The sequence below is a fragment of the Cynocephalus volans genome, chromosome 10 (genome assembly GCF_027409185.1).
Source record: "Cynocephalus volans isolate mCynVol1 chromosome 10, mCynVol1.pri, whole genome shotgun sequence".
Taxonomy (NCBI): Eukaryota; Metazoa; Chordata; class Mammalia; order Dermoptera; family Cynocephalidae; genus Cynocephalus; species Cynocephalus volans.
The window spans coordinates 57,777,364-57,790,508 of record NC_084469.1 but is presented as its reverse complement, the minus strand read 5'-3'; the positions used below and the strand labels follow the sequence as shown (position 1 = coordinate 57,790,508).

At 48.1% G+C, this 13,145-nt stretch overlaps 1 protein-coding gene across 1 annotated transcript in view; it reads right to left on the bottom strand.

Moving 5' to 3' along the window:
* Window positions 1–13,145, bottom strand: part of SPTBN4 (spectrin beta, non-erythrocytic 4) — an 82,950-nt gene that overhangs the window by 51,669 nt on the left and 18,136 nt on the right. Inside the window, exons 5-10 of the mRNA XM_063110793.1 lie at window positions 10,901–10,981; window positions 3,170–3,285; window positions 1,190–1,302; window positions 906–1,093; window positions 714–831; window positions 288–446 (exon numbers count right to left, since the gene is read on the bottom strand). Coding sequence (XP_062966863.1) covers window positions 288–446; window positions 714–831; window positions 906–1,093; window positions 1,190–1,302; window positions 3,170–3,285; window positions 10,901–10,981 — 775 coding nt within the window. The remainder of the gene's footprint in view (window positions 1–287; window positions 447–713; window positions 832–905; window positions 1,094–1,189; window positions 1,303–3,169; window positions 3,286–10,900; window positions 10,982–13,145) is intronic.

The window sequence follows — 13,145 nt, the reverse complement described above, 5'->3', positions numbered from 1 at the left end:
CTTAAGAGTCTAATTAAACACTCTTCCTATTTCTGAAGAGATTAATTCTGCCTTCTCTAGTTACCGAGAGACCAGCTCACTCTCCTGTTACCATGGAGTTCAGGCCCACTCCCCTTACCCACCAATCACTTAGGAGACCAATTCTCCCTTCCCGCCCTCATTTATCACCTAAGAGAATAATCCGACCCTTCTCTGTTGCTTAGGAGATCAAGTCTTCCTCTCTGGTCCCAGGGCCATTAGCCCCACCTCCATCCCTTTGCCCCGGAGCCAAGCCCTACCCCTTGTACCTGAGACACCAGGCGCTGATTCTCATTCAGCCAGCTCTCCCTCATAGCCACCTTGTGGTCAAACCTCTGGGCCAGTAGTTCCAGCTTCTCCTGCCGGATCAACTCAGCCCGTAGGGCAGCCTCCCGCTCATGCTCTGCCTTCTCCAGCTGGCCCCATGCCTGGGGGAGAAAGGAGGAAGCAGTCAGACTCCAACAACTCCCTACAGTTTAATGGTCTTGCTTCTCTGGGGCCACTCATAACATTTAAAGCACCTTTCTGCAAACTGGAAAAAAACGTTGCTTCCTTATGACATTGTACTTCTGGAAAACTGTCAGAATGTATACCCAGTCCATGATGTCTACAATGTAAACGGCTTGCTTGAGCAGTGTACAACCTACACAACTCCACAGAGCAACCCAGTCTCTCCCTCACATCTCCAGCCTCACCTTGTCAATATCCCAGATGCCACAGCCCTCCCGAGGCACAAAGAGGCGACGGTTGCAGGCACGCAGTTTGCTCTGGATGCTGAAGAGCAGCACCTCCAGGTTCCCCTTCTCCTGAAACCTGAAGAAGGCATGAGCTCAGGAGCCCTGCCTCCATGCCATCGCCTACCACCCTCTCCCCTGACCTGGGCTCACTTGACGGGCTTCTCCAGCGTGCAATAGGCTGTGAAAGCCTGAAGCTGCTGCTGCACCCCACTCAGTGAGTTGGCAAACTTCTGGTTGCTGATGAGGCCCACGGTGCGGTGGATCCAGGCCAGCAGCTCAGCCGCCAGCTCCTCATAGCGCTCTATGATCTTCCTCACCTCCAACACCTGATCCAGGACCTGACCCAGCAAAGGATGGTGGGATCCACCTCATCCCCCATAGGCCTGCAGGTGGTTCCCGGGCTCCTGCCCACCCCGTTCCTTGGCCTTTCATACCTTCCCAATCCGCTTCCCCTCCACAGCCAGAGCTTTCATCTTGGAGAAATAGTGGTAGAAAGAGACCACATAGGTGATGATGGATTTCTCGTCTGGAGCCTCCATGTTCACATCTGGGGGGAAAAGAGGAGTATGGGAGCATGATGGTGGGCACTCTAACAGAGGGACTGAAGGTATCGGGTAGAGTGAGAGAAAACCCAATCTTACTAGCTGTGTGACCTTGGGCAAGATAATTAACCTCTCTGTTCTTCAGTTTTTGTATCTGCCAAATGGGGATTTGCCTCATGGGATTAAATGGTACCTGACATATAAAAACCACCATAGAGAAATTATCAAAAATTATTTACTGAACATGCCATTCTACCTTCCACCTCAGAGCCTTTGCACGTGCTGTTCTGTCTGAAACACTGTTCCCTCTTTGATGTGCCCAACTCCCACTCATCCTTCAGGGCTGAACTCAACTTAAATTTCCTCAGATAAGCCTCCACGTTCACTCTGTCTAGAGATGGTCTCCTCATGTTATCCTCCTCTTAATATCTTGTCATTTCCTTCCCAGAAAGTATCACAATTTGTAATTAAATATTCACTTATGTGATTTTGTCATTATCTAGAGTTTAACCTCCAGGAAAACAAGGACTATGCCTTTTTTTTTTTTTTACCATGATTCCTGCCATGCCCGACACATAGTAGGACCTCAATAAAAATTTAGTGAGTGCATGAATGGTGTATGAGGTTTGAGGTCAAGAACATGGGCTTTGGAAACAGCATGTGCTTGAATCATAGCTCAACCACTTAATCACTGTATGTTTTTAGAAAACTGATCTAAAAAATAACAAACAAACAAAAAGAAAAAAGAAAAAAAAAGAAAATGGGTCTAACTTTTCTGAGCCTCAGTTTCCGCATTGTTATAATAAGGATAATCATGATTCCTACCTCTTAGGAACACTGTATTAGAATACTAGCACAGAAGAGGCACTCAACAAATTCCGATATCATTCTAATTCACCCGTTGAATGCACAACATTATGCTTGGCCCTTATTCTTCACTAGCTCACGAAACTGACATCCATTAACACTTACCATGTGCCAGGCACTGAGCATACAGCTATAAGAGACAGGGCGGAGGAATGATCTAGGCCATGAATGTGGAGTCATAAAGTCCTGTTTACTGATTTTCAGTGTGATGCTGAGCAAGTGACCACATCTCTGAGCATTCACTGTCATCACTTTAAAACAGGGTTCATAAATTCTACCCAACCAGTCAGTGCACAGGTGAGAAGGAAATTTGATAAAGTTCCCAGCCATGTGCTTGGCACATAGTAGATGCTCAGAAGGGAGCAGCTTTTATTCCAGAGATGGGAGATTGGTGTTAGGGGTGATTGTGGATTGGGAATGAGGCTGCAGTCAGGCATGGGGGGCGGGGGTAGATGGAAAATGGAAAAGCAGCTGAGGATGAGGAGAGAGCTGTAGATGGGGATAGATGTGGTGATAGACTGGGATAGAAATGGATTTGGAAATGGGAATAGGGATGGGGACAGGAATGGAGCTGGAGCTGAAGATGTGGTGGGGGTGGGGATCGTGTTGAAGATGGTACTGGCGTTTAGGGGTGGGGATGGGCTTGGAAATGGTGTTGAGCTTGGGGCTGGGGTTGAGGGGTGAATTTTGGGGTAGATGGTTGAATATGGGATTGGAGAGAGAGTTGGGGATGGGGAGGAAAGTTGGGAGGTAGAAGAGAAAGGGGTTATGTTCAGATGGGAATTGGGATGTTGTTGGGCTTGAGGATGGAGAGAGAAAGAGAAGTGAGGATGGGAAGAGGGAGGGATTCGACATGAGGAAGGAGAGGGGGTTGGGAGAGAGTTGAGATTTGGAATAACCTTGGGATTTGGGATGGTGTTGGGTAGGTTGAAGTTGAGTTTGAAATGGCACTGGAGTTGAGAGTCCCCAAAGAGAAAGTCTGGGCTAGGGCCATGCAGGGCTCACCTTCAGGGTCCAGCAGACGTGCTAGCCCCAGGTGCTGCTCGGCTGTGCGGAAGGCTTTCTGCAGGTTGTAGTTGGCGTTGGACTTGGTGAGTTTGCTGAAGTCTATGAGGTCGGGCCTGGGCAGGGGCACAGAGTGGGCAGGCAGCAGGCAGTCTCCAGAGCCGGTGAGCAAGCATGTGAAAAGACGTCCCCATCTGAGCCCCACCCAGGGCAAGGGGCAGGAGGGGCACAACCCATCGAAGGGGAAAGCCTGCGCTTGTGTGTGGTTGTGCAGTGTTTGCCTGTGGTTGGACTACAGTAGGCTTGTATACGTCTCTGTGGGTTCCTGTGAACGTGTGTGCATGTGCATTTGTTACCAGGCACATGTAAGCCAGTCTGTGTGCACAGACATGTGAGTGGGTCAGCCTGTGGGTGCTTGTTAACAATGAGGCCACGTGGTGCCTGCCTGTGTGTATCTATGAAACTACCTGACAATACAAGTGTGTGTAGCCCAATGTGTATTGTGTGAAGGCACGTGTATGTCTGACACACACGTGTCTACTGGGGTGTGTTTATATATTGTATGATGTCGTGGTTAGAAGAGTGAGGTCTGGAGTTGGCTCATGTAGGTTCAGCCCCAGCTTGGTCACTTCCTGGTTGTATCACTCTGGATGAGCTACTTCATTTCTCTGTGCCTTGGTTTCCTCACTTGTAAAGTAGGGATAATAATAGCATCTTGTTAAGAAAAAGAGGAAAATGTCAGGGCCCCTCAAATGTTCAGAATCTTGCCCAGCATCTGCTGTACATATCCTCAGGTGTTCCTTCTTACTACTTAATGTAAGTTGTGTATGGGCACCCAGGTGTCCAGGGTTGTGGACTTAAGTATAAAAGACTAACAGCTGTGATCCACAGTGCTTCTCAGAACTCTTAGAGAAGCCAGTAGGATAGTTGCTCCTAGATCTGAATAAAACACATTCATTTTTCTATACCTACAGCTCCCAGAACCTTTTTTTTTTCCTATTACCTAGCTCACAGACCTGCATGTGGAGGGTTTGTAACCCAATCTGTGCAACAGACTCGAAGGGTCTATAAGCCGTAGCTTTACAATTGGTATAGTCAGCAGGATATTTGAGCAGGTACAGGAGCCAAAAGCCCCTTGGAAAGGGAGGAAATGTGGCTACTCCTGAACATGTTGTGCCCTCTGGCCACTTTCCTGTTGACCGGGATCTGGTTGCTGCTTGCTATACTACAAGTCAGCATAGACCAGGCACTCCATGAAGCAGTGTGGCCTCAGAGAGCCCCTTGGGAGGGGGAGGAAATGTGGCTGTCCTTGAGTATATGGTGGCCGGTGGCTACTTTTCTGCTGACCGGAGCCTGGCTACTGCTCACTATGGTACAAACTGATCGAGATTTAAAGAAGAAAGCAGAGCTGTTGGAAGCACGGATAACCTGTCTGGAGGATGACGTGCTGCGACTGAGCACCCCTGCCTCTCACACCTGGAAGAATGACAAACCCAGTGGTGAGTTGGAGGAGACTTTGCATCTCCAGGCACGACCTGTTGTGCACCAGAAACTGAAACACGAGCAGCCTATAGGACCAGGAGGACAACCGGAGGGTGATCCGCAGGTAACTGAATTCACTACCTATGTCCCATATACCCAGGTTGAATTAGTTGATTTAGGGAGACAGTTGAGCAGAAACATGGGGAGCCCCTAGCTGCTTGGCCGCTGCGGTTATGGGACCCAGGGGTGGATAGTGTGATGCGCTCTGGTGAGGAGATGGAAAACTGGCCTCTATCACCAAGCACCCGTCCCTGAGGCAGCGGCTGCAGAATAACCGCAGATATGCACAAGGGCCAGGTAATCACTCCTTAGTGGAATGGGTGAGTGCAGCTGCCTGAACCATGTGGGCAAATGCTGGAGAACTGCCTGAGACTGTGAGTAAATGGCAAACATATACTGACTTGGTTCAAATAATTCGGGAGCTGGGGATGAGGCAGTCCATGTTTAATGTGAACACCCGTGGCCCAGACAATGAAAATTTTACAGGCAGCATGAGAGACATAGTGCTGCAAAATGCCCCGTCAACATCCTTTGGGTCACTGATGGCCAAACTGGCCTCAAACATTGGTCGTCCTATACATGAAGTAATGACCATGATTGCCAGCCTGGGTGAAGCAGAGGGTAGCAGGCAAGCAAAAGGGGTCCGGAAGGTGGCTAAGGCCCAACCCCTAAGAAATGATCAGAATCTTATCCTGAGGGGACCAAGCAAGACTAGCCTTAAGCAGATGTGGCTTGACTTGCTTGCAGCAGGGGTTGATAGCGAGAAAATTGGCCAGCAGCCAAATGCAGTCCTGTTTGCCTTGTGGCAGCAATTACGCCCTGAACAGCATTTCACTAAATGTCCGGAAACAGGTAGCAAAGTGCTCTTGGTGGACTTAAAGGATTTTTTGATTGCTTCTGAGGAGGCGGATGAAATGTTCCAGTTTGATTAGGGAGCAGGCCAAGGTACTCGTCTTTTGAGGGCAGGTGAGGACCGGAGGCCTCACATTGAATTGGCAATACACTGGTCAAGGACTAATGTGCAGCGTGTATTGGCGTTAGTAGATACAGGTGCAGAATGTAGCCTGATATATGGCAACCCAGGTAAGTTTCCAGGGGCCACAGTTCATATAGATGGATATGGAGGACATACTATTGAAGTCAAAGCTGTGTCACTGCCATTAAGCATAGGACGATTTCCCCCTAGAGTGTATATTGTATACATATCCCCAGTAGCTGAGTACATCTTGGGTCTGGATGTACTTTATGGCTTGCACCTGCAAACAACAGTTGAAGAGTTTCAGCTATGAATACGGACAATAAAGCCTGTGTTACGGGGATATGCTAAACATGACCCACAGGTGTTACCCCAGCCAAGATGTGTAGTTAATGTAAAGCAGTATCGCCTACCAGGAGGACATGCAAAGATAGGTGCCACTATATTGGAATTAGAAAAAGTTGGCATTATTCGTCCAGTTCAAAGCTCATTTAATGCTCTGGTATGGCCAGTGAAAAAACCTGATGGTACCTGGAGAATGACTGTAGACTATCAAGAACTAAATAAAGTAGTGCCTCCTTTGCATGCACCTGTGCCTTTGGTTCATGACTTGATGGATCAGCTGATGACTCAGCTGGGAACTTATCATTATGTATTGAACCTTGCAAATGCTTTCTTCTCTATTCCAATCTCAGCCGATAGCTAAGATCAGTTTGCCTTCAGCTGGGAAGAGAGGCAGTGGACCTTTCAAGTATTGCCCCAAGGTTATCTACATAACTCAACCATCTGTCATGGTTTAGTGGCTGGGGACCTAGCCAAGTGGACAAAACCCAGCACAGTTACAATGTTTTACTACATTGATGATGTGTTATTAACCTCTGATTCTCTTACAGATTTAACCCAGGCAGCTCCAACACTGCTAAGCCATCTTGAACAATGTGGGTAGGCCGTGAACACAGCCAAAGTACAAGGACCTGGGCTGTCAGTCAGATTCTTAGGAATGTTCTGATCGGGTAAGATGAGGGTCATCCCAGAAGCTATTGTAGATAAGATATAGGCATACCCTTGACCCACAACTGTAGCTCAGCTACAGACATATTTGGGACTTCTGGGGTATTGGAGAGCTTTTGTACTCCATATGACTCAAATGGCACACCCACTATATGCATTAACAAAGAAAGGAGCACCATGGGATTGGACTGAGGAAGTGGAACAGGCTTACTGGGCTACAAAAAGGGCAATACAGCAAGCACAGGCTTTACAAGTGGCTGATCCCACTAAACCTTTTGAATTAGACATACATATCACCCAAGAGGGGTTAGGATGGGGTCTGTGGCAGAGACAAGACTGATTCTGAACACCTGTAGGATTCTGGTCTCAGCTCTGGAAGGGTGCTGAAGTACACTATTCTCTAACAGAAAAACAGCTAGCAGCTGTATATTCTGCCTTGATGGCCACTGAAGCTATCACAGGAACTGCCAAAATCCTAGTAAGGACAACATATTCCATATTAGGTTGGCTGTGCATGTGGGACACCAACCCTAAAACAGGTGTAGCTCAGACTCCCACTCTGTCTAAATGGGGAGCATATATAGAACAAAGAAGCACTGTGCGAATGAGTCCTCTATCCAAAGAGTTGCAAACTGTGCTAGGCCCAGTAGAGGTTATGGAGGAAACTTTGACATAACCCTCATCCATGGAGGTGAGGCTACATCTTTCCATGAGGGACAGGGACCTATCACAGAACAAGCTTGGCATACAGATGGCTCTAGCATGGGACCCTCAGCATAATGGACAGCTGTTGCTGTCTAGCCCTTAACAGATACTATGTGGTATGAAGATGGCACAGGGCAAAGCAGTCAATGGGCAGAATTGAGAGCTGTTTGGATAGTAATAAAAAATGAGCCTGGGCTATTAACCATCGGTACTGACAGCTGGGCTGTGTACAAAGGATTTCTACTTGGAAATATCAATGGTGGATGGTAGGCCACCGACCCCTGTGGGGACAAGCCATCTGGCAAGAGTTATGGGAATTGGGGCATGAGAAAGAAGTAACCCTTTTTCATGTCACAGGACATTTCCCCCTAGCCAGTCCAGGAAATGATGAAGCTGATGCCTTGGCTAAGGTGAGATGGCTGGAGAGAGCCCCAGCTACTAACGTAGCCCAATGGTTACATCAATGAAAGCAGCATGCTGGCAGCAAAACCATGTGCATGGTGGCTCAAAGATGGGCCTTGCCTATAAAATGGGAAGATGTAGTAAATGCCTGTCATGCTTGTCCAGTATGTGCTCAAGAAAGTCCACATCCCTGGTCGATACCCCATATAGAAGGGCAAGTAACTCGAGGAAGGGTGCCCCTGACTCGATGGCAAGTGGACTTTGTTGGACCACTGCCAAGGTCAGAGAATTTCAGATACATCTTCACTGCTGTTGATACAGCTACTGGTCTTCTGTTTGTATGGCCTTGGAAGGCCCCAGACCAGGTAAACACTGTGAAGGCATTAAATAGCCTTACGGCCATGTATGGCTGGCCTGTAGTCATAGAGAGTGACAATGGAACCCACTTTACTGGACATGAGGTTCAGAGGTGGGCTTCCCAGTTGTCTATTCAATGGAAGTTACATATGCCATATCATCCCCAGGCAGCAAGAATGAATGAATGATACAATGGTCTTTTAAACAAGGGACTGAGGCTATCTGCCAACCCCCATCCCTGAAGGGGTGGACACAGTGGTTATGGCCAACAGTCAGGATTCTAAATGGAATCCTGTGGAATCAGTGGAAGCTCTGTTGCATAGGGCCTAGAGCACCTATACAAATGCAAATCACTACTAAAGATAAGCTTTTGAAGCCAGGGTATGGCAAGAATGGAAATAGTCTCTTTCCAGCCCCAACCTGTTTACAACAGGGACAGACAGTACAATAGGAATGGCCTTGGAGAATAGAAGCCCCCCACATATGCTGGGTAGGCCTAATAGGGCCTTGGGGGAAAGGATTAGAAGAAGACTTGCAAATTTCACCTTGGGTGACAAGTACTTGGCCTCCTCAAGTAAAGGTAACATGGCCTGGAACAGATAATTGCTCTTTTCCAAAGGGCACATTTGTGTTGTCATTATGGCCCATTATGAGTTCCCCTACACTGTTACATGCAGAACCTCCACATCCCACAGTACTAGCAGATGATGTATGGTATCATAAACCAGGTAAGATACCTATTCCTGCAACCATCCTTTCCCAGGATGGCAAACTAGCATGTATCTTACCAGAGGGGCGAGAACTCCCCCTATTGGTACCCATAACCCTTCTGTCTTTTCGCCCATAGTGTTCTGGCTGCAGGCACCAGAGTCAACTGGATACAGACATACGTTCGTGTGACCGATGTGTTGGCTTATTGAATATACACTGAACTTCTTACCAATGATGACTACTAACCGGACATGTGTGGCTAATAATTGAAAGAACAAAACTACAGGACAAACCTTAAGGACAAGCCTTAAGGCATATTGGATAGACGATAGGTTGTATGAATAAAGGGTCACTTATCCTTGCTAAGGGAACATAGCATAGATTGTATGGCGAGGGACCCTGAAGGGGTGGATTGTTGGGAAAAATAGGAAAATGTCAGGGCCCCTCAGATGTTCAGAATCTTGCCCAGCATCTGCTGTACATATCCTCAGGTGTTCCTTGTCACTACTTAATGTAAGTTGTGTACGGGCACCCAGGTGTCCAGGGTTGTGGACTTAAGTATAAAAGACTAACAGCTCTGATCCACAGTGCTTCTCAGAACTCTCAGACAAGCCACTAGGACAGGTGTTCCTAGATCTGAATAAAACCCATTCATTTTTCTATACCCACGGCTCCCAGAACCTTTTTTTTTTTCTATTACCTAGCTCACAGACCTGTGTGTGGAGGGTTTGTAGCCCAATCTGTGCAACAGACTCGAGGGGTCTGTAAGCCCTAGTGATGGAGTTTGGATGTGTCGTTCCCCTCCAAAACTCACGTGGAAATTTGATCTCCAATGTGGCAGTGTTGGAAACTGATTGAGTCATGGGGGCGGGTCCCTCATGAATGGATTAATGCTCTCCCTGGGGGGGGGGGGGGTGAGTTCTCGCTCTATCAGTTCCCGTGAAAGCTCGTTGCTTAAAAAGACCCTGGCACCTTCTCTCTCTTTCTCTTGCTTCCTCTCTCTTGCTTCCTCTCACCATGTGACCTGCTTGTACCCGCTGGCTGCCTGCCACTTTCCACCATGAGTAGAAGCAGCCTGAGGCCCGTGCCAGACGCAGCTGTCCCAGAATCGTAAGCCAAATAAACCGCTCTTCTTTATAAATCACCCAGTCTCAGGTAATTCTGTCATAGCAACACAAAACAGACTAAAACACCTAGCTTTACACATCTGCTTCACAGGGTCATTGAATATTAAATGACTTAGTCAAAAGCACTTAGAACAATGCCTGGTTCATAGAAAACAGTAAATGTGACCAATTGTTAGCATTATCTCAGCTACAGTTCATGAGTTTTCTGTTTGTGGGAGTGGGTCTGGGTCTCCCCATGTGTGTACAAGTGTGTATATGTGTGAGAGGCAGGAGCTGGGAGTGAACATGTGTCCACAGCAGAAAAAACTGGGTTCTGGCTTCTGCCACACCAGAGCAAGGCCCTCACAGCCTCTGGGCCTCAGTTTCCCCCGGCTGTCAGGGGTACAATCATGTGAGTATAATTTGTGTGGGTTCCTGCCCCTCAGCCAGTTTGGCACCAGGCCCTGAGGTATGAATAGGGGAGTGTGCAGACAGCCAGGAGGGGGGATCCCAGTGGTCACTTCGAGGAAGGACTCTCTGAGAGGAGGAGGTGCTGTGTACACACCAGAGTGGACAGGCCTCAGGGGAGTGAGTGCCCCACCTGGGGCATCTGAGCAGCAGGTGCAGGCTGTGTGTGTGCCTGGGTACCTGCATGTGCTGCACCCACCCACAGGGTACCCGTGTCTGTGTGTGCAGAGTACGTGGTCTGGACAGGGGTCTGGGTAGGTGTGTGTACTTGTGTGTAAATGTGAAGGGCATGTTTATAAAGGGAAACAACTTTGTGTGTGTGTGCAGGGGTGAAGGCATGGGTCCTTGTGTCTGTGTGTGTCATCTGTCTATATACCTGTGTACAGGTGTGCATCTGTAGGGATGTGGGGGAGGGGGCAGGGGAGGGCTGGGCAGCCCCAGGCCAGGTGGTACCTGTGTCGGTGAATGAGGGCATTGAAGGCCAAGCCGTCCCGCCAGCTGGTGGTGAAATTCTGGATGTTTACCTCAGGGTAACTGACAGCGTTGACAGGAGAGACAGAGGCAGAGATGGAGAGTCAGGCAGGAACAGGCAGGGTGTAGTGGATTGAATTATGTTCCCCCAAAACTCATTGAAGCTTGAATTGTATCCCGCACGTTTTATGTATTAGAAACTTAGCCCCCACTGTGACTGTTAAGAGGGTGGGAAATCCTATTATGGTGATTGAAAGGTGGAGCCTTGAAGAGGTGATTGGATTGTAGGACCGTGCAGTAGTGAATGGATTAAAAATGGTGGTCAGGGGCGTGGTTCCAAGGGCTTTAAAAGAAGAGGGGAGTCTGTCTTTCTCTCTCTCTGCTCTCTCTGCTTCCACCATCTTGCAATGTACCACCAGATGGACTTTGGATTTCCCAGCCTCAGAAACTGTAAGCAATAAAGGTCGTTTTTCTTTATAAATCACCCAGTCTCAGGTACTCTGTTATAGCAACAAAAACGGACTAATACAGAAAATTGGTACCAGAGAAGTGGGGTGTTGCTTATAACAAGTACTTGAAAATGTGGAAGCGGTTTTGAAACTGGGTGTTAGGCAAATGTTGGAGGAGTTTGGAGGACTCAGAAGAAGACAAAAAGACGAGGGAAAGTTTGGAATGTCTTAGAGACTGGTTATGTGGTGACGAGCAGAATGCTGATAGAAATATGAACTGTAAAGACCCTTCTAAGGAGGTCTCAGATAGAAATAAGGAGTTTATTGGAAAATGGGGCAAAGATCACCCTCATGAACCGGCAAGGAATTTGGCTGCATTCGGTCCATACCCTAGAACTTTGTGGAAGCTGGAACTTAGGAGTTGTGAGCCAGAGTACTTGGTGGAAGAAATTTCTAAGTGGCAAAGCATTAAGGAAGCTGCATGGCTACTTGCAACAGCCTAAACTGATTTATGGCAGCAAAGGCATAACATAAAGCCAGAATTTAAAAGGGAAGCAGAGAGTAAAGACTTGGAAAACTTGCAGCCTAGCCACGTGGTAGAGAAGCAGAGAGCATTTTCAGAAGAAAAATTCAGTGGTACTGAGAATTACATGAAAGAATGGGATTATCAGGAGAAGGGGGAAAAGGCCCCCAAGACACTGCAGAAGCCTCTGGGACCAACCCTTCCATTACAGGCCCAGAGGCCTAAGGAGACAGAATGGTCTTGGGCAACAGGCCTGAGGCACCCTCCATGGGATCGCTGTCCAGGGCCACCTTGGGAAGCTGCTTCCAGCACCAGCACCCCAGCTGCTTTTGCTGCTCCAGCTGTAGGTAAATTGGCCCCAGGTGTGGCTGGATGTGCGGCTTTGGAAAATACAAACCGGAAGACTTGGCGGCATCCACGTGGTGTTAGGTCTGCAGGCTTGCAGAATGCTAGAGCTGTGGAGGCTTGGGAGCCTCCACCCCGATTTCAGAGGATGTATGGATAAGTCTGGGGGTCCAGGAAGAGATCTGTTGCAGGGGCGGAGTCACTACAGACAACCTTCACTAGAGCAATGCCGAGTGGAAACGTGGGGTCGGAGATGCAGCAGAGAGGGCCAGCCTGTGGCTCACTTGGGAGAGTGTGGTGCTGATAACACCAAGGCCACGGGTTCAAATCCCTATATAGGGATGGCTGGTTAGCTCACCTGGAGAGCATAGTGCTGACAACACCAAGTCAAGGGTTAAGATCCCCTGACTGGTCATCTTTTTTAAAAAAAACAAAGAATTGCAGCAGAGAAACTCCAACAGCACCATGTCTAGTGGAGCCGTGAGAGCAGGACTGCCATAGAGACCCCAGATCTGTGGAACTACTAGTGTGGAACGCCAGCATGTGAGAACTAAAGCATTACCTGAGACCAGGAAAGCCATAGCAGTGGAAGTGCCAGAAGACTTGGGGACCCAACCCCCACATCAGTGTGCAGAGGAGGTTGAACATGGAGTCAAGATTCACCAGCTTTAAGATTCAATGCTTGCCCTGCTGGGTTTTGGACTTGTTTGGGACCTGTTATACCTTTCTTTTGGCCTATTTCTCCCTTTTGGAATGGGAGTATGTACCCTACACTTGTCCCACCATTGTATCTTGGAAGTAGATAACTTATATTGATTTCACAGATGGGACTTTGAACTTTGGACTTTTGAAGAAACAAATTAAGACTTTGAGGATAAAATGAATGTATTTGTATGTGAAAAGGACAAGA